Here is a 27,160-nt window from a genome sequence, read left to right on the forward strand (position 1 = left end):
CTGGAGGAGGTGGGGAAGTGAGCTACAGCAGGGGGCTGACAATTGCAAGGAGCAGGAACAGCCAAGTTCAAAGGCCCTAATAGATTATGAAGGTTTCCACTCCCTCTCCCCACACCTACCTACATTTCCCCATGTATTTGGTTTTCAGGCCCTCCAGGAGCTATAGACAAGGGCTTCTGGGATGCTGGGGGAGGGAGGAGACATTTCTAATTTCTTTTTCATCATCCTGAGGTGTCTGGCCCGTTCTCACCCAATCAAAGCCCATGTACTAATGCATGGCCCGAAATAGCAGTGAGCAGGCCTTTAATGGAATTCACACTTGGAGAGGTTGCCAAGAATGGTGAGGACGGAGGAGCATGGGGGTTGGGCCAGGAGAGAGGGGTCATAACAAATGGGCCTTCCGCTCAGGCAGCAGACGCCCAAGATGCCTTGGTTTAATAGCATGGCAGCTGGCAGCCCTTTTCCGGTGTGAGCAACTCGGGTTACATGCATTCCATTCCCATGGGAGACATACACCCTTTTCTCTCTTGAGTGCAGGTGAAAGAGAGTGACATCTGAATGTGGCTTTCATGTCTCGTGGTCCTGGTTCTGATCCTGACTCTGCCACTTACTAGCTGTGTGGCCTCTTTAACCCTCAGTTTCCCTATCTGGGGTATAAAAATAGTCCCAAGATGCATAGCCACAAGAAGGATGAAATGAGCTGTTACATGTCAGGGGCCCAGCATAGTGCCTGGCTTCTACCCCGTAGCCATTAAATGCAGCTGCTATTACTTCTTGCTTGCGGTTTTTTTAATTACAAAAGCAATATGTGCTCAATGTAAAACATGTAGCAATATCGAAATATAATGAGTAAAAGAGTGAAATTCTCCCACCCACGGAAAGAATCCACTGTGAACAGTTGGTGAGCTTACCCTGGACCTTTTCTTTGTGTGTGAGAGCACCCTCATAGATACTCATAGGCACACAAGCACACCCAAGCTGCTATTTTTGTTGTGAAGGAAGAAGTGGAAATGAATAGGGAGGAGTTCCCATCATGGGTCAGCGGTTAACAAACCTGACTGGTATCCATGAGGATGCAGGTTCAATCCATGGCCTTGCTTCGTGGGTTAAGGATCCGGTGTTGCTGTGAGCTGTGGTGTAGGTCACAGGCGCAGCTTGGATCCTGAGTTGCTATGGCTATGGAGTAGGCCGGTGGCTACAGCTCCGATTGGACCCCTCGCCTGGGAACCTCCATATGCCATGGGAGTGGCCATAAAAAGACAGGAAAAAAAAAAAAAAAAAAAAAAGAATAGGGAGAAGGGAGATGGATAAAATCCACTATACATATCATTCCACACTGGTTTTTTCAGACTCAGCTGTGTGTGGTGAAGATAGTACTCTGCTCTAATAAAGTATGTTCTATAGTTTTACATCTGCTCATACAGATAACTCATCATTTGCAAATGTTAATGCATAGCTGTTTTTAGGAGCACCTTACTTGTGATTGGGACAGCGTGGTACAGTGGAGAGAGTGCTGAGGTCAGAGACAGGCAGTGTGGAATTGGTCAACAAGTCAGTCTGCCCTCCTGGGCTTCAACTTTCTCATTTGTTGAATGGGAGTTTTGTCCCAGCTGGGCTCTGAGAACCTTTCCTGCACTATCTATTTAAAGGACACTGTATAAGTGGAAAGTGGAAAAGAAGTCCCTGCCTCAAGGCTTTTGCTCTCTGGTTCTAGGTAGAGACATTCCTGGAAATAGAAGGCAGTAGGATAAAGGCAAACACCCCAAAACCACAGATCTTGAAGTTGAGGATGAACTGCTAGCTCAGGACCCACCGTTTAGGCAACACAAACACAAGAAAGTAAATTACAGGGAAGAAATTATAGGCTACTGTTTCCACAACCCACAATTTTGAGGCAGAAATCCATATTTTTTGTCCATTTAATTTCCCGCAAGCTCTGAGAACTGCCTTGTCCATCCAGAAACCATACTGGACAACAACTTGTTTGCTGAAATCAAGTGGAATCTTCCTCAGCTGTAGGCATCTGGGGAGATGGACGTCTCCAGGGAGATATAGGCCCTGGCTCCCTTCTCCACTTTTTCCCTAGAGGAGGGCACACTGAACTGTTGAACCTGCTTGCAGGATGTTCACTGGCTGCACTACTGCAGTACAAGGTCACCTTGAAAAGCAAATGATCAGATCAAGCAGTGGGCACTGTGCCCAGAGGACCTTTGGCAGTCTACTTCTCTCTGCTGGTCTCCTAAGCACGTTCTGGACCTCTCATCTCTTCAGTCAACTTCCTTGCTTGAGTCCTAATGATGCTGAGATGTCGTCTTTGGCTTGGGAAAGGAAAGCTGTCCTTTGGGCTCACCCCATTCGTTGTGCTCCAGTGAAAGAGAAATCCTTTGTGTACAAGTCCAGCTAATAAGAATGGATATTTGTTTTCCTTTGTGTGTATATCTACCTCCAGACCTCATGGGAAGCCCTAATTGTCAAGGCAGAATGTAGGCATTTGGAGGTTTACTGATTATTGTACCCACCACTGCTTCTGACTTTCATGTCTCTCCATATCTCTAACTTCTTATCAGTCCCTCTGAGATAGCAAGGGAGAAGAATTCTTTCCTTGTCCTGGAAATCACGCTTCAGCCTGGAAAATTAACAGGCTAATGGAGTGCTCTCGTCCCTTGATTTTTCCCCTCAACCCTATTTGAGTTGTGTAATTCTGGAAGACCCAGAAGACCCAAGAAGGGAGGAATAGCAGGCAAAGGAGGAGTTTTTTCAGCGGTGACAGGATGCTATTGCTGTCCTTCTCTTCCAAGGAGGCCTGGTAGAAATCTGTAGCTGATTTCAGGCAAAACTCTGCATACTGCCCAGGCCACAGAGCTCTCCCTGGCTCCCACCTTCCCAGCTTCCTCTTAGGTGGGGAATAGACTCTAACATTTCATCTTGGACAAAGGACAGCTCTCTTTGACCCTCTCTTGTCAGAAGCTTCATTTGTTGTTGGCAAAATTCAATTTCCTGGATCAAAGAGAAGCTTAAGAAAGGCTTAGACATATCCTGGTGCTCTTGGTGAACCATGCTTCACTGAGTTGCATTTAAATGAGTCACAGGCATATGGATTACATTTCACTTAAAATACACATGGCTTAAGAAATTAGAGGATATCGCTCCTTAACCAAGTATTTGGCAGATCTAAAGTATTCAAAATGTTTTTCCAAACTCGGTGCACAGCTGGGCTCCCCATTGCCTGCAGCTGAGATTGTATAACCCTAGGAGATTGGTGCCGAGGAAACCGTTGGATGGATGGGTGGGAACATCAGAATTTGAAGAGAGCTGCCGGTGAGCGTCTAAAATTTTCTTCAGACCTTGTTTTCAAAGTATCAGGAACTGGAATTAACCCTGCTGCATTCACTCTGAGTCAGCGAATGCCCAAACGGATTTAAATTCTAAGTGCTGGGCTAGGCACCTTTCCCCAGAGAGACCTCATAGTCCTGTTTGAAATGCGGTTTCCAATTGTAGCTTTGTAGATGGAAGTTGATTTCAGTTATCTTCCCGTGTTGTCCAGAACTCCTAGTGTGGCAGACCAAATGGATTGCCAGCCAATCTGATGTGATCTTTGTACAAGCCGAATTCTCAGCCCTAGAATAGTGGAGACCCTAAGCAGGATCTCCACTATTTCTAAATCATTAGAAACATGGTATCACTTTCTTAGGACTCATTGTACAAACTCAGTCTCAGCAACTACAAGTGGCCCTCTGGCAGGATGTAGCTGTGCAGTAGCCTCAGTAGTGGGAAGAGAGTATCAAGGTGCATCTACAACTGAGATAACCTAGATGTGTTGATTCTTATGGCTGTGAACACGTAAGCCCAAAATGTCATGATCCATGGAACAGGCTTGGGCTTTGGTACCAGAGAGACTCACAGTCAGTTGCAGGCATTGACACTTTCTGAGTAGGTGGCCTTCAGCAAGTCACTTGCCTACAGAATGTTGTTTCTTCATCTGTATTCACATTCATATCCCTTAGTGAGCATTTACTGGGAGCCAGTCACCTTGCAGAGGTACTTCACATGCCGTCTCATTTAATACTCATGGCAGCCCTTTTAAGAAGATATTCTTGTTGTTCACTTTTTATAAATGGAGAAATTCAAGTGTGAGAAATCGGAGTAGTTTTCCCCATGTCAGGCAGAGCCAGGAGTCAAACTCTGATCTCCATGCTTCTTGCTATAGTCTACCTCCTGCATAGACAATACACATTAGTAACTTCATTGCAGGGTTGGATAGGCTGAAAAATGTCCCCTACCCCCTAGGAGATCCACATTCTAATTCCTAGAACATGAAACTATGCTGCCTTATGTGGCTAAAAATCTTTGTTAGGTGTGACTAAATTACAGATTTTGAGAAGGGGAGATTATTGTGGATTTTCTGGGTGGACTGTAAATGCAGTCGCAAGTGTATTTGTAAGAGGAAGGCAGAGGGAGATTTGCTCACAGACAGAAGAGGAGAAGGCGTTGTGATCTTAGAGATGAGAGTAACGCAGCCACAAGCCAAGGGATGAGGGCAGCCATGAGAAGCTGGGAGAGGCCAGCAATGGAACCTCCCAGAAGTGCAGCCTTGCTGACAACTTGATTTCAGCTCAGTAATACTGACTTTTTCTTTTGGTCTCCAGAACCCTGAGAGAATAACTTTACATTAAGCCACCATGTTTGTAATAATTTGTTACACGGCAGCCACAGGTAACTAATACTCAGGGTTTGGGAGGCTTAGTGATCATGTATTTTGATGTGGTTAGTATAATGCCTGGCACATAACAAGCAGGATTTCAATGTATGTTAACTTTCATTAATGCAAAATCAAGAAGAGATGTTTTCTAAAGTGTCTTGGTGATGCAAAGCATTGCATGTGCCCCTGTCTTCAAGTAAGAACGTGACAAGAGAAAAACATATTGAGAAATAGTGTGTGGTTACCGTTTATCAACATTTCCCAAGTTCCGGGTCATGATGTCTGATGCTCAGTCTGGCTGAGGAATGATGGTCGGAAATGAATAATGATGTCATAACTCATGGGAACAGCTACAATGTAGGTGATGGCTATATAGCAACCTCTGTTTTGCAGTCTTTACATAGTTCATCTGAGTCATCACAGCAATCCTATGAAGCGTGGGTACCTGTATTAGCCCTATTTGGCAGATGGGGATGCTGAAGCAGGCATGGAGCAGTGTAACTTGCTCAAGCTCACCTGGATAGGAAGGGCAGAACCAGGACATAGAGCTAGATCTATTTGACTCCAAGCCCAGGCTCTTGGCTGTGGCCTCAGATTGCCTCTTGGATACGATGCGTTTGTTTTGTATGCTCTTCTTGGGTTAACACTGGTGTTACTGCTCTATTATTCCACCCTCCTCCTTTCCTTTCCTTCTGCCTTCCCTAGGTCCTGGTTAGAATTTGGATTTTAGTGAGAGTTCCTTTGTTGCACAGTGGATTAAGGATCCCGCAATGTCACTGCTATGGGTCAGGTCATTGTTATGGTGTGGGTTTCCTGACCTGGGAACTTCCACGTGCCGGGGGCATAGCCAAAAAAGAAAAAAACGAAAACAACTCTGGAATTTGAAGTTCAGTGGCCTGTAGTGTTGTACGCCAGGCAAATTGAATTCAGAGCCTGGATCCTTGCACCTACAAGCGGTATAAACTTTGGCAAGTTGCTTTTACCTTTGCGAGTCTCAGTTTCCTCATCCACACGATGGGGTTAATAATAGCTGTCACCTCATCGGATGTTGTGTGATATTCAATAACGTGATGCTCGTAAGGGCTTACCCTGTGCCTGGTGCACTGTGAGAGCCCAGTAAATAGTCGCTATTACTTGTATTTCAGGATGGGAAAAACATTTACGAATGAAGTAAGAGGGAATTCCCCCAAGTTGGTTTCCAAGTGTAATTAGGAAGATGACCTTAAAACCCATTGCCCCTGGGAGGAAACTCACTTCTGCTCTCCAGCTGTGCCCAGTTTGACCTAACTGTATCTCAAGAACACAGCTTTGCAGGCTTCTCTAGCTGGCTGAACTGTACCTCTTGTCCGTGCCTGCAGAATCGGTGCCCATGCCCTCCCTTGGCGAGGCCCTGAGCTATCTGATAAGGACTTGGGATTTGTTCACTGGTTCCGGCTCTCTCTCCTTCTAGGGACCCGCAGCCACGGCTGCCTGTGTAGCCAGGAAGGATGTCCATGGTTTTCTTTTGTCTCAAGCTTATTTCTCCTGGCGGCCCTTCTGCAGGAGCACGGGGTAAAATGAATGGGAGGAAGCTGTCAGCTGCCCTGTTGGCTGTAGGTGGGTCCTGGTCAGAGCGAAGGGAAGCTGTGTACTTGGAGGAAGTTGGGAATTTGAGGAACCCTTGACCACCAGGCTGTTTACCTTAAGGGAACAGTGATAGCTTGCATCCAGCGAGTGAGCATTTACACTGAACATACTATTTCTCATAGGTTTTTTAACCCTGTATAAATTTCCATGTAAATTCATCCAAATAGGTTCCTATTTTATCCCAAGTTTTAGAGCCTTTTTTTTTTTTTTTTTTTTTTTTTTTTTGTCTTTTTGCTATTTCTTTGGGCCGCTCCCGCGGCATGTGGAGTTTCCCAGGCTAGGGGTCGAATTGGAGCTGTAGCCCCCAGCCTATGCCAGAGCCACAGCAATGCGGGATCCGAGCCGCGTCTGCAACCTACACCACAGCTCATGGCAATGCTGGATCGTTAACCCACTGAGCAAGGGCAGGGACCAAACCCGCAACCTCATGGTTCCTAGTCGGATTCGTTAACCACTGCGCCATGACGGGAACTCCTTTTTTTTTTTTTTTTTTTTTTTTTTTTTTTTTTCCTTTTTTCTTTTTGGCCATGCCCACTGCACGCTGAAGATCCTGGCCAGGAATCAAACCCGAGCCACAGCAGTGACAATGCCAGATCTTTTACCTGCTGTACTACCTGGGAACTCCTATAGCTTATTTTTCTTCTGGCTAGGAAATACAGTGTGGGCAATCAACAATTATTTTTAAAAATTTACGTAACTTTTTGGAGTGTTTAAAACTTTGATAATAAAATTCTAGAAAAAAATTACCTAAGTAATAGAGTTTTAAATTACATGAGATCCAAACTTTATGTACTGTTCTGTAATTTGCTTATTTTATTATTTATCTTCAATATCTTTCCACATTAGCATATTTACAGACCATTTCATTCTTCTTTATGATAACCACTGAATGGATGGACCAAAATTTTAAAATCTCCCTACTGGACAGTTTTTCAATTTCTTGCTTTTATAAATAATACTGCACTTGTAAGCGTATACATAATCTTGAAGCATATTTGCAAGTATTTCTGTAGGATTGATACCTAGAAGTAGAATTGCAAGGTCATATAGCATATATGTTTAAAATGTTTTAAATTTTGACAAATTATACCTCACATTCCACAGATTCCTCCCCAAAGCTGTACCATTTGACATCCATACAGCACAGTATGGGAGTCTATTATGGATACATTCCCATGTAAGTTTATTGGATCATTTTTAATGGCTGTATGATATTATATTGTATCTGTATGCCTTAATTAACTTTTAAAATTTCTTACAATGAAAAATTATCGAGTGTACATAGAAGTGGAGAGAAAAATATAATGACTTCCCACACATCCATCATTCAGATTCAGTCATAAAGAGGCCATGATTAATCATCCCATATCAATGGGCATTCAAGCTATTTAAAAATTTTTTTGCTGGAGTTTCTGTTATAGCTCGGTGGTTAACGAACCTTACTAGTATCCATGAGGATGCAGGTGGGATCCCTGGCCTTGCTCAGTGGGTTAAGGATCTGGCGTTGCTGTGAGCTGTGGTGTAGGTCACAGATGCAGCTCAGATCTGGCATTTCTGTGGCTGTGGTGTAGGCCAGCAGCTTCAGCTCTGATTCAGCCCCTAGCCTGGGAACCTCCATATGCCGTAGGTGTGGGCCTAAAAAGACAAAAGAAAAAAATTCCCACTTTTACAAACAGTGCTGGAGTGTACGCCTTTTTGTTCTTTGGGAGGTGCTTGTGGAGGATCCCCTAGGTGTGAATCCCTGGATCACAGGGAATTTACACAGAACACGTAGGTAAAGATAACACAAAGACACATTGCCTTTGGCTGCTCTGTAAGTCACACCCACCACCTGTGTTAGGAGAACTTATTTCACACATTCTCACAAATGAGTTGATTGTTGAGCTTGGTCAGACTCTTTAAACCCAAAATCTCCTGCCTGCTTTTTTTTTTTTTTTTTTTAAACAACAGCTTTGTTGAGATTTAACTTATGTACCATATAGGTGATCCATTTAAATGAATGTGCCATTCAGTGTTTTTTTGTTTTTGTTTTTTGTTTTTTTAACCAGGTTTACAGAGTTGTTCTAATTTTTGAACGTTTTCATCAATTCCAAAAAAAACCATTAGCAGTGTTATGGGTTGAATGTGTTCCCACCAATTCATATGTTAAGTTTCTAAACATTTGTACCCAGAGCAACCTTACATGGAGATAGAGTCATTGTGAATGTAATTAGTTGAAATGAGGTCATCCTGGAATAAGGGTAGCACCTAATCCAATATGACTGGTGTCCTTTTAAATAGGGGAAATTTGGACACAGACTTAGGGAGAATGCCATGTGAATATTAGATTATGCTTCCACAAGCCAAGGAAATGCCAGAAGCTAGGAGAGATGCCTGAAACAGATCATTCCCTAGTTTCTGCAAAGTGAACTTGGCCCTGCTAACACCTTAATCTTAGATTGAACTTTTAGAACTCTGAGGCAACAAATTTCTGGTTTTTAAATCTCAGTTTGTGGTACTTTGTTAAGGTGGCCTTAGCAAACTTGTATAAGCAGTTTTCCCCCATGCTTTCCCAATGCCATCAGCTCTAGGCAACCACTAATCTGCTGTCTGTCACTATAGGTTTGCCTATTCTGGATATTTCATATAAATGGGATTATGTACTATTGGTCTTTTGTCACTGGCTGCTTTCACTGTGCAGTGTTTTTGAGTTTTCTCCGTGTTGTACAGCATGCATCTGTACCCTATTCGTTTTTATTGCTGTATACTATTCCATTGTATGGATAGACTGTATTGTGTTTATCCTTTCATCAGTTGACGGATCTCCTGCCTTTTATTAAACCAGAGTTAACCTGACTCTACAAGTTTGATTTCAACAGATACCAATTGAGCACCTGTGTGTAAAGTCCTATTCTAGGTGCACTTCAGGGAGTAGATGCAAACACAGTATCCCCTTTGTGGGGGAGAAAACATCCAACAGCAAATCTGAAGCTGGTTAAAAATTTACTTAATAGAGTTAGAAGTCAAGTGCTAAGGAGGCAAGAAGGAAGGGAAAATTTCTGACTGGGGGTGGGCAGCAAAAGCTTCCCTTAGAAGGGTTCCTTGGAACTCTGTCTTAAGCAAAGAGAGGAGTCTTTGGATGAGGGAGGGAGGAGAGATGAGTGGAAGAATGAAAAAGGAATTCAGACTGAGAAATTAATATATAAATATTTGGTCTGGATCTAGGGGAACCAAAACTGTAAGGCTAATAAGTGCTAATAATAGGAATTCAGTAGCTCAACTCGTCAAATCATTGTAATTTGGAAGAGTGGTATGTGGGGGTGGGGAGAGGGTTTCTGTCCTTTCCACAGCTGGTCTACCTGAGGATATGAGGGGCTTAGAGCTCAAACATTTTTGTTATCTTATTTTTGAATTTGAGTTGGCTCTCTTGTCTCTGGTAAAACCATATGGCCCAAGAGGTAGGTGGGGTATTTTTAGGAAAGAGGCTTGAATTACAGTTTAAAGCTGAGCTGTCTTTTCTGCCCCTCTGGTGAGAAGAAGCTCTTTCCACACCCCTCCTCACTGAGGGGATATTTGGGCTGAGCCCAGTGAATGGAGGTGTACCTAGTGGATGGGCTATTGACTACCAGGGGCTGAGCCCAAGGCAAAGATGGTTTCTTCCCACCTCTGGGAGGTGGGGGAGTCTCCAGAGAAGCAGGGGGGTGGTGGGCAGGATACAGATGGATGTATGGATGTGTGAATTGGATTTGGGAGATGTGTTGCAAGTCCCACCTTCCAGAACTCTGTGTTCATCTTCAGGGGTGTGCTGGAAGTCTTCACCCAGGCTCCCTGGAAGCAGGACATGTTTCTCCTCTCCAACCTTTGTGCTCAGGGAATGGAGCGTGACTATCCTGGGAGAAAGTTTATGGGAGGAAGAAGCTAATTCTGGACTGGGACTGTCCTGAGAATGAAACCACATTTGCATTTCACCCAGGAGATATTCTGGTTTTGAGAATGTAACCTTTACTCTTTCTTGATTGAGAACTCAGCAACATACGCAGACCTTTGGCTGACACCTTGAACACCAAATAAATAGGCTTTGGGGCACCTTGGAGCAAGTTGTGGGTCTTGCTCACATTCACCTGGGAGCAGATATTGGGTCAAAGAATGCAAGAGTCTCCAACATACCTGGCTTGAGCTCCGAAGTACTCATTGGGAATTCTTAATTTCCTGTCTCTCTTACCTTCTCTTCCTTCATTCAACAAATACTATGAGTGCCAGCTATATTGCTGGCATTGGGCTAGGTCCTGAGTGATCCTGGAAGAGCAACAACAAGCAAAACACAGTCTGCCATCATGGAGCTTAGAGCTTAGTGGAGGAGAGCAGTAACTCACCGTTACTGAACAACGCAGGGCAGGAGGGAAGGAAGGTATGATGGAGGATGTGGAGGGTCCGGCTGGAGCCCAGAGAAGGGGGACCTGTCCTGGACTGGGGTCAGGGAAGGCTTCTAGGAGGAAGTGAAGTAAAAGGAAGGAGTAGGGTGGTGGTAGAGTTGGTGGTGGGGTTGGCTTATACAAGGGAAATGGGTTCCAAGAAATACAAGTGGCCTTTGAACAAAGGTTTCAAAGGCCTTTTTTGATGGTGAAAAGTTCTTGTTCAGAGAGCAAGATGGAGGAAGGAAATGGTGAGAGAGAAGTTGCCCAGGTGGCTGAATCCTTGAAGGGCCTTGTAGGTCTCTTAAAGGGCTTGGGTGTTTATTTTGAGGGGAATGGGAAGCTGATGAAGAATATTTAAAAGTCAGATGGGCGTTCCCATTGTGGCTCAGCAGAAAGGAATCTGACTAGCATCTATGAGGACACAGGTTCCATCCCTGGGCTTGCTCACTGGGTTAAGGATCTGGCATTGTCATGAGCTGTGGTTTAGGTTGCAGATGCAGCTTGGATCCTGTGCTGCTGTGGCTTTGGTGTAGGCTGGTAGCTACAGCTCTGATTTAACCCCTAGCCTGGGAACCTCTATAGGCCACGAGTGTGGCCCTAAAAAGACAAAAATAAAGTCAGATAGTGACAGCATCCAACATGCATGTGAGAAGGACCACTTAGACTGAAGTGTGGAGGATGGATTTGAAGAGGTCAGACTGGCGACAATAATAAGACCCATTCAAAAGCTTTATGATAATCTCAGGAAGAAATTGTGGTGGTGTAATTTAGGGACAAGGAAGCGATATGGAGAGAAGGGGATAGATTCTAGAGATATTTATAGGGTGAAATCAAAGAGACTGGAAGATGGTTTGGATGGGCTGGAGAAGAGAATGGATTCAAAGGCCAATATGAGGTTCCTGGCTTGAGCAGGGCAATGGTACGTGTCCCTAGGTTTGTCCTTAGCTGTGGTAAGAACTCAGACATGCCACTTTTTTTTTTTCCTCACATTTTCAATTTTCTCATTAGATGAAGGTAACAATCTCCAGTCACCAACTCTGCAGGATTGTGGCAGGGACCCCCTAATAAAATCTATGTGAAAAGTAGCTTCTGTACTCTTGTCACAACCCTAAAAGTCCTGGCAGAAGCAAAGTCTGTCCCTACCCTGGTTATCTCTGTAATTTGGACTCTTAAATAGTCTTTCCTCCTTATCTACAATTCTAAGCACTTGATCCCCCAGAGCTAGTGAGACCTCTGCCCATTCCTGCAGCTGAGGCCTTGCTGGGGGCCTCCGTGGAGGTTCTCAAACCAGCTTTTGTTGAAAACAATGATATCATTGAGTGGGTGGAGCTGGGCCAGGCGTTCCTCAGCCAATTTAATGAGAAATGGGGTCTTTATGATGTCTGTACTTGTGGCTGTCTTCCAGTCCCTCCATAGCTCCCACGTGTCCCACTGTCTTCTTTTCCTCCTCCTTTTACCCCCGAGGTTATGGGTTTCCAGAAAACGGGCGGCCTCCACATTTTCTCTTCTTGCATCAGTCTCCCTGGAGAGAGATCCAGATGGGCCAAGGGTCTATAATGGCTTCATTATATCAGGCATGGTTTCTTTCTCCAAAGCCCTCCCCCTCCCAGGAAAAGAAGGGCAAGTCATGGAAAGGGATTCCTGGAGGGAGACTGGAGAGCTGGAGAAAGAGGAGATCTGAGTGTTGGGAACGATGTCAGGCTCCTGGTATTCTAAAAGCTCTTTACCTCTTCTTGATGATGGATTTGGGGCTTGGGTAAGAAAGCAAAGGTTAAACTGGCCTTTCATTTCTGTGGTGATAGGGACATGGCTGTGGAAAGGGTGATTCCCTAGGCGGCTCTTTCTATGCTCAACACACACACACACACACACTCATGCACAGGCATCCTTTTTTCATAGTTGTGTAGGCAGCTTGTTAGGGGAAATTTAAAGTTGGTTGCAGCTTGGTTTGCAGCAGTTATAGGAAGGATGGAAAATCGGTTGTGACTCGTTGTCAAGGGACCTACCTTCTGTGTGGCCTGTTAGTGTTTGCAAAGTTCTTTCACAGATGACCTTGGAAAGGAGGGAACATACTTTCCCCTCCGCCTTTCTAAGTTCTTGGCTAGGAACCCTGTAACAAATTCATGCTAACAGAGAGACAAGCAAAAGTTTACTAGCATGAATACATGGGAGATAATCAGAGAAAAAATGAGTAACACTGTTAGAATTTAGGCTTCTGTAGCATCTTCAACAAAGAGCAATACATTTGTAGAGAAATGACAGAACCAAGGAAAGAGGTTTTAGGTTTCTAAAGTCAGTAAACTGTAGGAAGGTAAATATTTGAGAAGTGAGTGGTAGATGAAGTCTAGTTAGTAAAGTTTGTTGTGTGGTTTCCTCTGGTGCTGTCTCGAGACTGATGGGTCTAACGTTGTCCTCTGGTGGTTAACTTTTGTCCTTCCTGGTAAAGGGATGAGGAGGGGCACCTTTGAAAATTTATGTCCTGCTTTTAGTCACATAGAAGCAGGGCAGAGAGCTTTTCTTAAATCTGCTGCTTCTCAGTCACCTTCAGCTTACAGTGATCCTAATGCTAAAGTGGTACATCTGCAGTGGCGTAACCTGTCACTCTTCAGCCGCCTCTATCTTCATGATGGCAGAAGCAAGTGGAGGGTGGGAAGGTTGTGCTGGCCTCTTTCATGTTCCCTCACACATTGCCTTGAACATAATTGGCCTCAATAAATATTTGTGTTCTGAGGAGGTACTGCAACTTGGCCAAGAACCCAGAGCAAAAACGTGATGAATTTAAGCCAGGAGGAACTTGGTCTTCCTGAGGCCACATGCCCTGTCAGTTGTACTGTATTATGCAGCTTAATAGGCATTTATTGATGAGGTTGCATGAACATCCTTCCTCTCTGCTGTCTCTGAGTGTCTGGATGGCCTAACTCTTGGATCATCTACCATTGATGTTAACTTTATTTAGACTGATGGGTTTCGAAGCAAAATATAATTGTGTGATTTTGGTAAGCTGTTTTTGCTCTTTTTCAAATGAATCTGAAAAGGCCAAGAGTGGAGTGTGTTGGGGAGGGGGTCATTGAACAGAGTGCGTGGCTTATAAAGATGTTTTTGTCACAGTAGACTCTGCAATTTATTCACAAGCCCCTGTCCGAGCCACAAAAACGTTATGGAAAGAATGTGAGGCAATACAGAGAGCAAGGGAAAGGCAGAAGAACTGCGGCTTGAAAAGGACAGGGTCTAGGAACTCACAGACAGTCTCTTCAGGTGCCATCGCTGGTGTGACTCAGCACAGCCATTTTCACCATTTTTGAGATGGTAGTCATTTCATCTTCGGTGAAATGCGATCTGATTGTCCTGGCTTGTTCTGACGCACTCCAGGTGGCCCCAGTCAGCATGCAGCAAGAAGGGGGCATTTCTCTAAATGCAAATCAGGCTCTGTTTTCCCGAGAAAGTGGCAGGGAGGCTGGGCAGTTGAGGACCACAGGTGTCCGCTATGACCTAGGAGGGCTTTCCAAGTTCTAACCTTCTTGGCTTGTGCCTTCTCTTTGGTTTGTGCTTTAAGATGCTAAGAAACTTACCAAGTTTCTTATCAAAGGCTTATCACAGTCATTGGGATATTTAATCTGAGCCTGAAAAAGGACCGAGAACCCACATTTAGGAAAGGTTAGTTTGTGGCCTTTGCTTTTTGTTTGTCTGCTTTTATTCATGGGATGGCCCACCGATTCCCCCTTTTCTAAATAAGTATATTCTCATGGGTCCTGTGATTGTAAAGTTTCTTTTTCTTCGCTTCTCCTGTGTCTTATCCGCAGAGTTTATCTGTAAAGTTTAACCATTACCTCTTTGTCTATTTCCTTCAGGTTAATCTGATAAAACACTCTGGTATTTACCAAAACTAGATGCCACAATAACTGCTTCACTTTTTTATTTTTCACAGAAGTGGTAAAGACTGTACCCCATTTCCGTGAACTATTTTTTTTTCCGGTTCTAATAAATGCCCATCATCAGTACTTTACAGGACACTGCAAAATAAACCTGTAAACTCTTCTTGGGTGAGCCATTTTAGGGCCTCTCAGGTCCCTGACAGTTAAGCCTCCTGATCCCAAGAAGTCAGGCCTATTTGCACAGAGAGGTTACTCATCTTTGTGGAGGCAGCCAAGAGCAAGGCCTGAGGAGGATTAAATAAAGACCCTGCTAGTTAAAGGAGTAAACATTGCTCATCCAAACATCCTTTGGTCAACAACACTAAAGCAAAACATAGGACCAGGAGCTGGTCGGAAGGGTGCCAGGTCTTGTCAGGACTGGGAGAAGATGTAATGGGATGCAACTGGTGAAAGGGAGTGTTGATTTAATGCATCATTTGGAAACTTCCTTAATAGAAGGTTAGAGACAACATGCTTCAGCTTTATGCCAGGCTTGCAGGTGGCACCATCTTGCTTGGCAGCATTGCTTCTGGAGCTGGAGCTCTGGTAGCCAAGATGCTGACTCAGGTGAGTCCGTGGAGTTGGAGGAGATCTGCTCTTTCTATCAGGAGGGACCTTTAAAGTTCCCCCTTCTGGGGCCTTTCTGTTCCCTCAAAAAGGAATGCCTCTGCCTGTGGGCCCCTGGACTGTCAGTCCCTTATTTGGCTTTAGGACCATGCCTTTGGCATGTTGGTTTGTTTCCATTCCTTTGGAGTCAGGAGGTGGAATGAGCACTGCTTTGGAAATCTTGGTTCAGAGACAGCTTGAGCTGTCTCCTCTCCCCCTTTCTTTCTTACTCCTTGAAAACAAAAGACAACAAAACAATACTTACTGAATTTGTTACTTTGTCCCAAATATGGGCAAGCATTAGCCATTATGTTAGAACAGCACTCTGCTTTTCAGAAGTTCTTCCCAGTTCTTCTTCTTCTTCTTTTTTTTTTTTTTAGCAAATATTCATAGTCAAACACTCTTCTAGCATTTTATAGCAATCCCATAAAGTGGATTCTATCATTTATCTCATTTTATAGATAGGAGAACTGGGGCACAGAGAGGCTGATTTGCCCAAGTTTGCAGAACTTATAAGCATCATAGCTAGTATATGAATGTATTTTATTATTTGCTTCTCTCAATGGGGCTGTGCTATCATAATTATTACACTGTTCATTTGCAGTCTAGGCGACAGAATCTAGGTGGCTCAGGTGAAGACAATTCTCACACAAAGACAAATAGTGAGCACTTGTCAAAGTTTTATTTATCTCATTAATGGGGGAATCAACAAAATGATAAAACTGGCTTAAACATTAGATAGGTAAGGAAAACCCACACATCTATGTGTAAAAACATAAAAACAGCCACTGGGCTGGATAGAGTGTATGTGTGTGTGTGTTTGTGTGTGTGTATATAGGCTTTTTTCAATAGGAAAAAAGGAATGCTGAGATAACATTGTTCAGTTAGAAACAAAACTGGTTAATATCCTAGGGGCAATAAAATCATAATCTTGGGAGTTATTTTTTCTACTAGATGGAAATCATTTGCATCTCTATTGTATCCTGTTAGGTTTTTACATGTTTCTTAACATCTAACTTTACAGGGCATTACAAGAGCTGCCCTCATTCATTGTAAGTAGTCTTTCAAAGCTTCATCCCCTTTGCCTTAATCAGGCCTCTTAGAGCCTGCAGTTTAAGGGTGCTCTTGTATGACAATTTAAAGGCGCCTTGGTGATCTCTGCAGTGATCTTTTGCCTCATTTCCAGGTAGGGTTTGAAATGACAGTCATCTAGAAAGTGGTGCTGCTGGTGCTCAAACCAAACTTTTCCAAGCCTGGACTGTCTCTCTAGGTAGTGCTCAAAATCTTTAGGTTTTGAGACGGTGATTCGGAGGCTAGAAATGAGAAAAGGAAGTTAGAATGTTTAAATTGATCTAGTGGAGCAGGAGAATTCTCAGAGCTTGAAAAGGTATCACCTGGAAAGACTATTAAAAAATAGAGATTTCTGAGTCCTTCTCTAGAGAATATAATTCTCAGTGGGGCTGGGCTGGGGCCTGGGATTTTATATTTTTTCACAGCATTTCCGGGTGTTGTGTTACTGGGCCAAGTCCCAGGATGCTGGCATTCAAAGGATGAGTGAAAAATGAAAATGCCTTATGTTATCACCAGCGTGGTGGTCAGGGTGAGGAGGAAGCCCCTCCAGAGAAAATGAGAGGGACCAGCAAGGCAGTACCTCCCTAGGGTCACCAGCATCTAAGTGCCCCCATACTCTTGAAAGAGCTAAGATGGAGCAAGACCTGAGAGAAGGTGGTGTCAGTAAGAACAGGAACTGGGCTGGGCAGAGTGGTGTTTGTTTATGCTGAGCATGTCTGTGTAGGTGGTTTTACGGGGTAGTTTGGAAATTGTTATCACATTGTCTTCACTTATTTGCTTATCTGAAACAGTAGGATGGGGGAGGGGGTTGAGCTCAGAGAGGATGTTTTGCAAATTTGTTTTGGTCCTGCTGATGCTTTCTCCCCAGGGGGAGTTTTAGAGAAGCTTAGAGAGGCATTTGAAATTAGTTTGACAGTGCATGATCCTTAAAGGGATGGTTCTGGGTTTGAAGGCTGTGAGTCTCAAGAAAGGTGGTGGGTCAGGACTTTTGCAACTGCAGTGTGTTTTGTGGGGTGGGGTGCATCTGGCTACGTGTACAGTTGTCAGCCACCACGAGCAATTCTATTGTCCTTCGTTGGAAACTGACCTTATATTTTAAGTCTAGTATTTGGGAGACAGCTTATTTTCCCTGTTGGAATTCAGGGAATTCCAGAGCTTTGGGGTCTGAGCCACCAGGGTTTCTCCCAAAGTGAGCTCTGCAGCGCTGTTTGCTATTAGCATCGGGATGATGTGGGATTTCCTCCTGCCTGTGGGCTTGTGAGCTTGGAGGGCATGGGCGCGGGAGGCATTTCTTCAGAAATTACTTTTTCGGAGTTCCCGTCGTGGCGCAGTGGTTAACGAATCTGACTAGGAACCATGAGGTTGCGGGTTCGATCCCTGCCCTTGCTCAGTGGGTTAAGGATCCGGCATTGCCGTGAGCTTTGGTGTAGGTTGCAGACACGGCTCGGATCCCGCGTTGCTGTGGCTCTGGCGTAGGCCGGTGGCTACAGCTCCGATTCAACCCCTAGCCTGGGAACCTCCATATGCCGCGGGAGCGGCCCAAGAAATAGCAAAAAGACAAAAAAAAAAAAAAAAAGAAATTACTTTTTCATCAAAGCCAGAAAAAGGAGGGGGCGGGGTGGGAAATCTTGGACAGTTCTTCTCTTTTCCTGGACGCACATCACTCACAACTCATTTCCTGAAAATCCTAATACACTCCGGTGGTGAGAGACGGCTTCCTGCAGATCTGCTGAGCCAGGCCCTTGTCAGAGAGGAGATGAGAACAAGATGTGGTCCAAAAAGGGGTGGCGGGGCTGAGCTGGGCTGCTTAGTGACCCTGTGGCCCTGTCTCTGAGGGTATAGTGCCTTTGGTCCCAAGAGCAGAGCCAGGGCACCATCTGGGCATGTGGGCATAGATCAGCTTAGCTGGGGGCAGTGCGGAGCCTTTGAAAGCAGTGTTTTGTGACTAGGTGAAATTGCACAGATGGTGGTGATGAAACATGACCCTTGCTTTTGCTTCTAGAAGGAAGGATGACCTTGCTGGCCAACATCCGCAACCCCATTTGGGGAAAGGGTTGTTATTTAAAAAAACAAACCAAGAAAAACTCCCCTTAGTCCTAAAGTTCTTTATGTCCCTCCCCCTTATCTTGCCCTGTGCTTGGCTTACCCCTAGTGCTCTCTGCATATGCACATCTAAAAGCCAAAAGCCTTCTTTTTGTGACATCACAGGTTCTCAAGGCTGCTGTCATCACTGTCAAACTGTGCTTTGGAGTACTGCTGGCAGTGCTTTAGTTTTATGCTTCCACCTTCTAAAGAGAAACAGAGCAGAAAACTGCATAAAAAGTATGGTCTGACCCAACAGTTTGAAACCCAGCTCTGACTGCTGTGACAGCTTGGACAAGTTTCAGTTCCCAGTTCCCAGTGTCCTCCTAGATGTGTTGTGAAGATGAAATTGTCTCATGTTTAAATACATGTGAACATTTTTTTTTTTTTTAAAGTTTTGGCTGTGCCCATGCATGTAGAAATTCCCAGGCCAGGGAGTAAACCCTGAGCCATAACAGTGACCCAAGCCACTGTAGTGACAATGCTGGATCCTTAACCCACTGTGCCACAAGAGAACTTCACAGTTGTACTATTTTGACTGCAACTTTTCTGGGTTTCTTAAGCTCAGAATGAGCTAGGTGTGGTGGAGACAGAAAGGTGAGGAGGGGGCTTGGGTAGTGAGACACTTGGATGTTTTTAAAGTTTATCTGCCTTAAAAGTATGTTGAGAAGTTAAGGTCTGGGGTGGGGATTCTACATCAGAATCATTCAGAGAGTTATTCCAACAACAGATGGTTGGGCCCCAACTCCAGAGTTTCTGTGGGCTTTGGAATATCTGGGGTGGGTCTCGATAGTCTGCATTTTTAACTACATCCTAGGTGATGCTGATAGTGTTGGCTCCAGAAAGGGTAGTTAGATGGAAGAGGGAGCAGATTGTTTCATGTAGATTCAGAAGACAGAATGAGGCCAATGGGTGCTGGTTATAGAGGGCTAGTTTTTGTTTAATGTAAACACTTTCTTTACTATGTGTGGTCAGAAATGGAGTGGGTAGTTTCAGGAACTCCCTGTCACTGGAGATATCCAGTGCTACATGGCCGTCTGGTAGATTCCTACACAAGGTAGAAGGTTCATTTGTTTGTTCATGTATTCATTCATTCGTCCACTGTTTCACAAAATAAATCTGCCTGGTAGGTGCCCAGAGCTAGAGAGAAGCCTTGAACCAGACAGGTTCAAGGAGCCCAGAGTCTAGTGACATTTGCGTAATGACTCCTAAGGTCCCTTCCAACACTGAGGCTATGAAAGTCCCATGATGACAGTGGCAGATCCTCAGAATAAGAAGGTGCAGAAAGATGCTTACCCTTCTGAGGACATGTGGCCGAGAAGCGACAAGAATGTGGACTCCTCTGAGGTTCAATCTGGATTGCTCTCTTTGGAGCATCTTAGTGTTGCCTGATGAATATCACCCCCCACCACCACCACCCCAAGACTCAGAAAAGGCTGAGGATGTATTTTCCAAGAGTGCACTTCCTGTGGGAAAATTCATGTCTCCCCATTGGCACTCAGGGTGTACCACTGAATTCTGAACTCCTGACTAGCTATCCATTATGCAGTCTGTGGAAAGAGACCAAGGAAATGGGCTGCAGGAATGAGTTCATTTTTTTTTTTTTTCCCCACATCACTCAAGTGATATGCTGGGGAGATTTGGGAGGAAATAGATAAATTCTGCTAGTTTTTCTAGGTTCTTCCCATCATAATCCCTGTTGAAAGCAATAATGATAATCACTAACCTATACTGAACTCCACTCCGAGCCAGGCCTGGATTTAAGCTCTTTTCATGCATTATGTCATTTTACTCTGACAACAACCCTGGTTGAATAGGTATATTGTCCTTGTTTTTGCAGGAGAGGAAGCAGAAGTTCAGAGAGGTAAAACAGCTTGCTCATGGCTACAGCGACAGTAAAGATCAGAGCTGGATCTGAAGCTTAGATTCTCAGACTCCAGACCATGCTCTAGGCTCCTGGTATGCTCAGTGATCCACTCGTTCATTCACTCATTCATTCAGTGATTAGTTAAGGCATTCTTTCACTGAATAAATGCAAAGCACCAGTATATACTGGTGGGCAAGATCACATGATCTCTGTCTTCCTGGGGCTTACAGTTTATCTCCCTCAGACAAGTGGGTGACTCCCCTTGGATCCTCGACTGCTTAAATGTTAAGGAGAAGGAGAAAGGGAGACAGAATCTGGCAAGTTTGCTGCTGACCCACAGTTTCCCCATGAATTGGTGTTTCTTTACACAGGCTGGCTTTTCTGCTTTGCTTTATTTTTTCATCTCCCTGTTGGTTTTCTTTTCTTCTTGTCCAAGACTGGACTGTGAAGGGATTGACATTGCACCAGAGACGATCCTCGTGGCATTTGCCTTCTGACTGCACTCGAGGCTGCGGGGGAATCTGAGATCAGGAGTCCTAAAACTGAGGGCTGGAAGTGACTCTAAAGTGACTCTAGAGACCTTCTTCAGTGACCCCGTCTTGTGGGAAATGTCACCTCTTTCAAAACCAGGGTGGCCCCTTAAGATTCCTTTGGCTTTCTGTGCTGGCCTCAGCTTGTATTTTCTTATTTTTTAGAGAGCACTTTTAGATTATGTTTTCAGTTTTCAAAATAAATGATAATTTTTTGATCAAATTTTCAGAAATATACAACTTAGGAGTTCTTGTGTGGCACAGGAGATTAAGGATTTGGCATTATCACTGGAGTGGCTCGGGTTGCTGCTGTGGTATGGGTTCACCTGGCCCAGGCACTTCAGTAGGACGTGGGTGTGGCCCAGGGGGAAAAAAAAAAAAAAAAGAGAGAGAGAGAGAGAGAAATACACAACTTACATGTGAATATCTTCTGTAAGCCCCTGAGATAACCACCATTGACCCTGAACATTCCTTTCTCCAGCTGTTGTCAATGCAAACACTAGTGTTACTAGTTGTTACTTTGTTATTGAAAGGGATTTAAAAAATACGTATTTTCCTGAAGCTTCTTGTCCTTAACTCCATTTTAGATATCTTTCCATATTAGTAGATATAGATCCACTTAATTCCCTTTTTATTAGACCCCAAGTTTTAGTGATGCTTTCCATTAGGAACTTTTCGCTCCCTGACCTCCACTTTCTTTAGGTTCCTTCTGCTTTGAATGTGGCTGAGCTAGTTGAAGCATCCATTTGGCTCCTTTATTTCTCATTTAACTTTCAGAGAAATTCTAAAAGCCTTACTTGGGGTCACCTTGCCTTTGTTGAGGTCTTCTTAACCTCAGCTTCAAGAGGTCTGTGGCGAGAGAGAAACTAATGTCCAATTTTAGAAAAGAAAAAAAAAATTTCTTAGAAGGGTAACACACAGAACTACCAGGTCTCAGGAAATCGGAACCACTAGGTCTCAGAAACAAACGGGCAAAGGAAAATCCCAGAATCCATGTAGCAGGAACAGCGGAACAGGTGAATTGCTCCCATCTGTTAAGTTCTTGCACCAAGACTCCACTGGCTTCGCTTGCAGCCTGGGCCACCCTTGGCTAAGGCCACGTAGGAAACCCTGATTGACAATCTTACCAAAACATGTAGCAGGCAGGAGGGATTTCCCTAAAGAAAAGTTGGTGTGCTGACCCCAAAAGTTGATGCATGTGCCAGGGAAAACAATCAATCAGGGTACACAAAGGGTCCTTAAACCTTGGGAAATTTTGTAAATGTGTTTGCATATACATGTGTTTCCCCAGGACCTGGAAAAATGTAAGATCACTGCTTTGCTGGTCAGCTCCATCTGGTTGTGCCTGAATCAAATGATGATGCCAGTGAATGGAAAATTCATAACAAACTTCATCCCATTTTTCTGTTCGTCCCTTATGTCCTTCCGTAAGACCACTCAGTTCCTCCTGTGCAGAGATGTGTGGGGTGGGTCTTGCAGGTTCAGTTGGCATCACTGGCAGCTGCCCCCCAGGAGGGTGAAATCCATCATCTAAGGAACAACTGTCTGTTTTTACTCTTTTCAGGCACCTTTTTGCTCCAGACTACACAGAAACCCATTACACTCCAAGTGGCAACCCTCGAACCACCACCCTGAAATCCGAGGTAAGTTCAGGTTAACAAACACCTATCAGGCAGCTGCCCTGGCCCAGAACCACCCGAGAAAGTGAGGAAATGCTCAGAGTGACTGTCCTCTCCCTGAAGGAGTCATTTCCCTTGACAGAAGACCCACAGTGTGAATGTGTTGCTTGATAAGTGCCCCCTGCCCTTTGCTGGCTAAAATGGTGAAACAAACAGAGTATTTTAGGCTCGCTGCATCTGATTAAAATTGATATAAATCGGAGTTCCCGTCGTGGCGCAGTGGTTAACGAATCCGACTAGGAACCGTGAGGTTTCGGGTTCAATCCCTGGCCTTGCTCAGTGGGTTAAGGATCCGGTGTTGCCATGAGCTGCGGTGTAGGTCGCAGACGCAGCTCAGATCCCGTGTTGCTGTGGCTCTGGTGTAGGCTGGTGGCTACAGCTCTGATTAGATCCCTAGCCTGGGAACCTCCATATGCTGCAGAAACGGCCCTGGAAAAGGCAAAAAGCCAATAACTAACTAACTAACTAACTAACTAACTAACTAACTAACTAAGAGAGTGGATGTAAATCAGTGTGAAGCATACATTTTCTTTGCTCTATGTTAATTACCCACATGCTAACAGCAGTTTAAGTAAAAGAAACGATTTACCAGTAATCCTGTAGTCTGACTCAGTCAGGTGTTTGTTTCTTTCTCCTGTGAGTGTGTATTCTTTTGTCGTCTGCCTTTCTAATGTCATTTTAGGATGTGAAGATTTTATTTTGCTGTCTTCACATTGGATATCTTTCCCCTCAGAGGTGAATTCAGATGTTTGCACAAAGACTCATCATTTTAAAAATGGTCTTTCAGTTTTAGTCTTTTAGTTTGCTTCACCACACCAGTAGTGAAAATTTGGTCACAGATGGACATTTAAAGTCACAAATTATACATATCTCGTGGTTTACCAGCTTTTCCTACAGAGAACTTGATAGAGTTTGTAGGATTAGAGTGGTGTGATTTTGGTTTAAATCATTTCTTTCCTTACGCTTTTGTTAATATGTTGGTAACATAAAGCAAAGAAAATATGCTTCATGATGATTTATACCAATTTTAATTAGGTGTAATAACCCTAATGATTTCTTTAACCATTTTAGTCCACAGCGGAGGGAACCCTTGGCAATGTGCAGAGGTAGTTTGGATTGTCATGACTGGGAGGTGGATGCTAGGGCTTCTGGGGCCACGGGTGCTGCTAATTATCCTATGGGGCACAGGACAGCCCTCCACGGCAGACACCTATCTGTTCGCAGAGAGCTGGGCAGAAGGAGCAGGGAAGATAGACACCAGCAGAAGGAGCAGTGTCTCTTGCCTTTGTGGCTGGACATAATGGACTTTTGTGGAGCCCAGATCTGGGAGGGCTGGTGTGTCGGCAGCAGGACAGGCTCCTCTGCCTCAGTTCCTGTCCGACAGCATCCCACGGAACTTGAGGTTCCCATGGGACCCTGCCAGAGTGCAACAGCCTGGAAGACAACGATAGCTGCTATCGGTCCTGAACAGTGCAGATGAGTTTATCAGATCACTTTTGAATGAGGAGAGGGACACAGGGCAGTTAACTGCCCAGAGATCCCACAGGTCTGTAGTAACTGAGCAGCCGGCGGGCTGCGTTGGAGTGTTGCATGTGAAGACCAGTGCTGCCTTGTCTGTCAAGACCTTCCTGGGTGGGGAAGGAGTTGGCAGTGTGGCCGTTGCCCGTGGCAGGCAGGTAGCCTGTGTCTCCTGTCTCTGGGGAAGCTGCCCAGCAGTGGTTCCACACCTTCTTCAAGGCTCCTTGGCTCAAAACTTCTTCCTCCCTTGAGACTTCTGTTCTCTGCCTCCGGGGAGCCTGGCAGAGGATAGACATGCCTCAAAATCCCCTTGCCATTGTGACCTCACAGCATACCCTCCTCTGCTTGTCTCCGGCCCTTCTGGACCCAGAGAAGCTGAAGAATGGGTCTCAGTGCATGAGTTTGCCATGAGCTCATGCTTCCTGCTACGAAAGCCCCCTCGGGGTGGCCCCCTTGGGCAGAGAAGTGAGAAGGAATGCGATGACTTCATGGTTGTTCTCTTGGTTTACTTGTTCTTTGTGCTCTCAGGATTAGGCAGAGCTGTCGTGAGGGTCTTTGAGAAGCAGAGGAGAGTGAGAGAACTTCCCCTGCCTCGCAGAGAGCCCCTCTCTGCTGAAGGTCTTGTTGACCGAAGCCCGTCCCTGCTGAAGTAAGGGTCGACTCGCTGTTTTCTCACATCCCCTGCTCCTGGGCCCTCGCAAAGCTCCCACCCAGCCCCAGGGGGCCCCCAGTTAGCTTTCTTCCTTGGGAGCTGAAGACTCTGAGAGAAACAGGAATGGAGTAACCAGTTAGCTGTACTTGACCCAAACATTGAAGGCTGCACTCGACACCAAACTTGGCCTGGGGTAGCAGGAGTTCTGGGAACTTTATCAAACCCATTGCCTGGCCTGTAGGCTCCGACCCTGATCTGGGTCAGGTCACTGGGGGAATGGTCTGTGGGCGTGTTCCCAGTCGAATGAGTTGCAGAGTTTGGGGTCTGAAGCCACGGTTTTAGTCTTGGCTTTAACCAGCTCTGTGACCTCAAAAACCCTTTTGACCATGGTAGTGTTGGGTTTCCTCATCTGAAAATTGGATGCACTCATATCTGACTCTCAGGGCTATGGACGGGTAAGATGAGTCACCGATTTTTATGGGAATTTATAAACATCTCTTCCAACGCCACATTTTACAGATGAGGACATTGAGAGGAGAAGAGAAAAAGGAACAGGCCTAAGTTGAGATACCCAGTGAGTGGCAAGGCTTACACTAATACCTCAGTCTCCATTGGTGCTGGAAGTAATAGAGCTTTGACAGATGCAGTTCCACACACTGGGTCTGCTTTTGCTAAGAGAGGCAGAGCATGGAGCCTGAAGTCAGGCTGCTGGGGTTTGACTTGGCTTTGCTTCACGGCCCTGTGAATGACTTAAAACCTCTCCAACTTTTAGTTTCTACCTTTAAAAAGTGGAAATAATAGTATCCATCTCCTAAGGCTGTGACCAGAATTAAAGGAAGAAAAATTGATGTGAGGTGTTTATCCAGGAACAAGAGCAGGATAGATACTAGCTTTTACTGTTACAGCAGTAACTGGCAGGCATTATCATCACAGGTGGTGATGATGTGTATGAAAGCCCTTCGTGAATTTAAAGCAAATTATACTACCTCATGCCTAGAGCTGGTGGGAGGTGCAACTAGAGAATATAAACCTGAACGGGTTAGCTGTCTCCTGGGTCACATGCCTTCCTGCTAGGGACCAAGGAACAGCCACAAGCAAGTGTGGTCCTGGTGTTGGATCACTTGAACTATTGCAATGTAGGCGAATGCTAGACATTCCTGATTGGCTCTGCTCAGGCTCAGGATGTTGGTGGGAAAAGATAAAGCTTCCGTGCCTGCAACTACACAGTTTACATCCTTCTTAAGACCTTCTTAAGAACCTGGTTCTGCCCTGGGGATTTTACCTTCTTTTTCCTCTGACCCAGCTTATCGCTTTTGACCAATTTGAGAAGCTTACACAGAATGTGTCCGTTGTTATCATCCATCAGTGTGTTGGGGACTGTCCTGGTTTGTGTCTTTCTGTCTGGTTTACAGTTTATCACTCTCGGCAGGGTTCTGGTTTGCCTCGTGAATGCTCTGGCAACCCTACTTATAAGACACTACGTTGGCACCTTGAACTTTATTTCAAGCCACTCTTCACGATTTGTAATTATCTTTGTGTCTGTATGGCTTTTTAACTGAGATTGGCTATCACAAGGACATAAGTCCCATGAAGGCTAGAGCTGTGTCTTTGTTTGTTCACTGTTGTGTCTCGGGGTCAAGCCCCGGGCCTGACACATAATGATTTGCAGCCATGGAGGAATCTGTGGGTTGGGAAGACCAGATGGCCTTGAGACACCCTGGCTAGAGAGCAGCAGCAGACCCATAAGTGTCCATGGATGCAGTTGCCAAATCAAGTCTGTTCCAGGCATGCAGGAACTCAGGGGAGGCGGGGAAGACTGGAGATCGATCGGTTTCCTAGGGCTGCATAACTAAGTACCATAAACTTGGAGATTTAAAACAACAGATGTGTTCTCTCACAGTTCTGGGGGCCAGAAGTCCAAAATCAAGGTCATGCTCCCTCTGTAGTCTAGACAAGGATTCTTCCTTGCCTCTTCCAGGCTCAGGTGACCCCTGGCCATCCTTGGTGCTCCTCGACTTCTAGTTTCATTACTAACCTCTGCCTCCATCTCCAAATGGCCTTCTTCTTTGTGTGTATGTATCTCTCTGTGTCTTTGCCTCTTTCTGTAAGGATACTTGTCTGGTATAATTACATCTGCAAAGACCCTGTTCCAAATAAGATCACATTCTGAGGTTCTCGATAGACATGCATTTTGGGGTTGGGGGGATATTCAACCCTTACAGGAGGTCACAGTGGTGACTGTAGCGGAGAGGCAAGCTTTTCAGTAGCCAGTGTTTCCTATGGCCAATATCACGCCATGGAAAGAGATCTGGAATCCTGGGTTGTGCAACTAGCAGGGAGACTTTTGGCAAATCTCTATGCTCTTCTGAGCCTCAGCATCTTCATCTGTTCAGTGGAGATGATGGCATTTGGCCTGCCCCACCTCCCAGGACCATTATGAGGAGCAAATAAAATGGTGGCTTGGAAAGGTCTTTGCAGATGGTGAGGTTAGGGTAGGTCTAGAACCATCCCTGACCTTCACGAGA

General features: G+C 45.0%; 1 protein-coding gene across 2 annotated transcripts in view; it reads left to right on the plus strand.

Moving 5' to 3' along the window:
* The window catches only part of ADAM19 (ADAM metallopeptidase domain 19), a 99,317-nt gene that overhangs the window by 11,611 nt on the left and 60,546 nt on the right, over nt 1–27,160 (plus strand). For both annotated transcript variants that reach the window (XM_013984891.2, XM_003134106.6), the window contains exon 4: nt 22,351–22,429. In XM_013984891.2, coding sequence (XP_013840345.1) covers nt 22,351–22,429 — 79 coding nt within the window. The remainder of the gene's footprint in view (nt 1–22,350; nt 22,430–27,160) is intronic.

The sequence above is a fragment of the Sus scrofa genome, chromosome 16 (assembly GCF_000003025.6).
Source record: "Sus scrofa isolate TJ Tabasco breed Duroc chromosome 16, Sscrofa11.1, whole genome shotgun sequence".
Lineage (NCBI taxonomy): Eukaryota > Metazoa > Chordata > Mammalia > Artiodactyla > Suidae > Sus > Sus scrofa.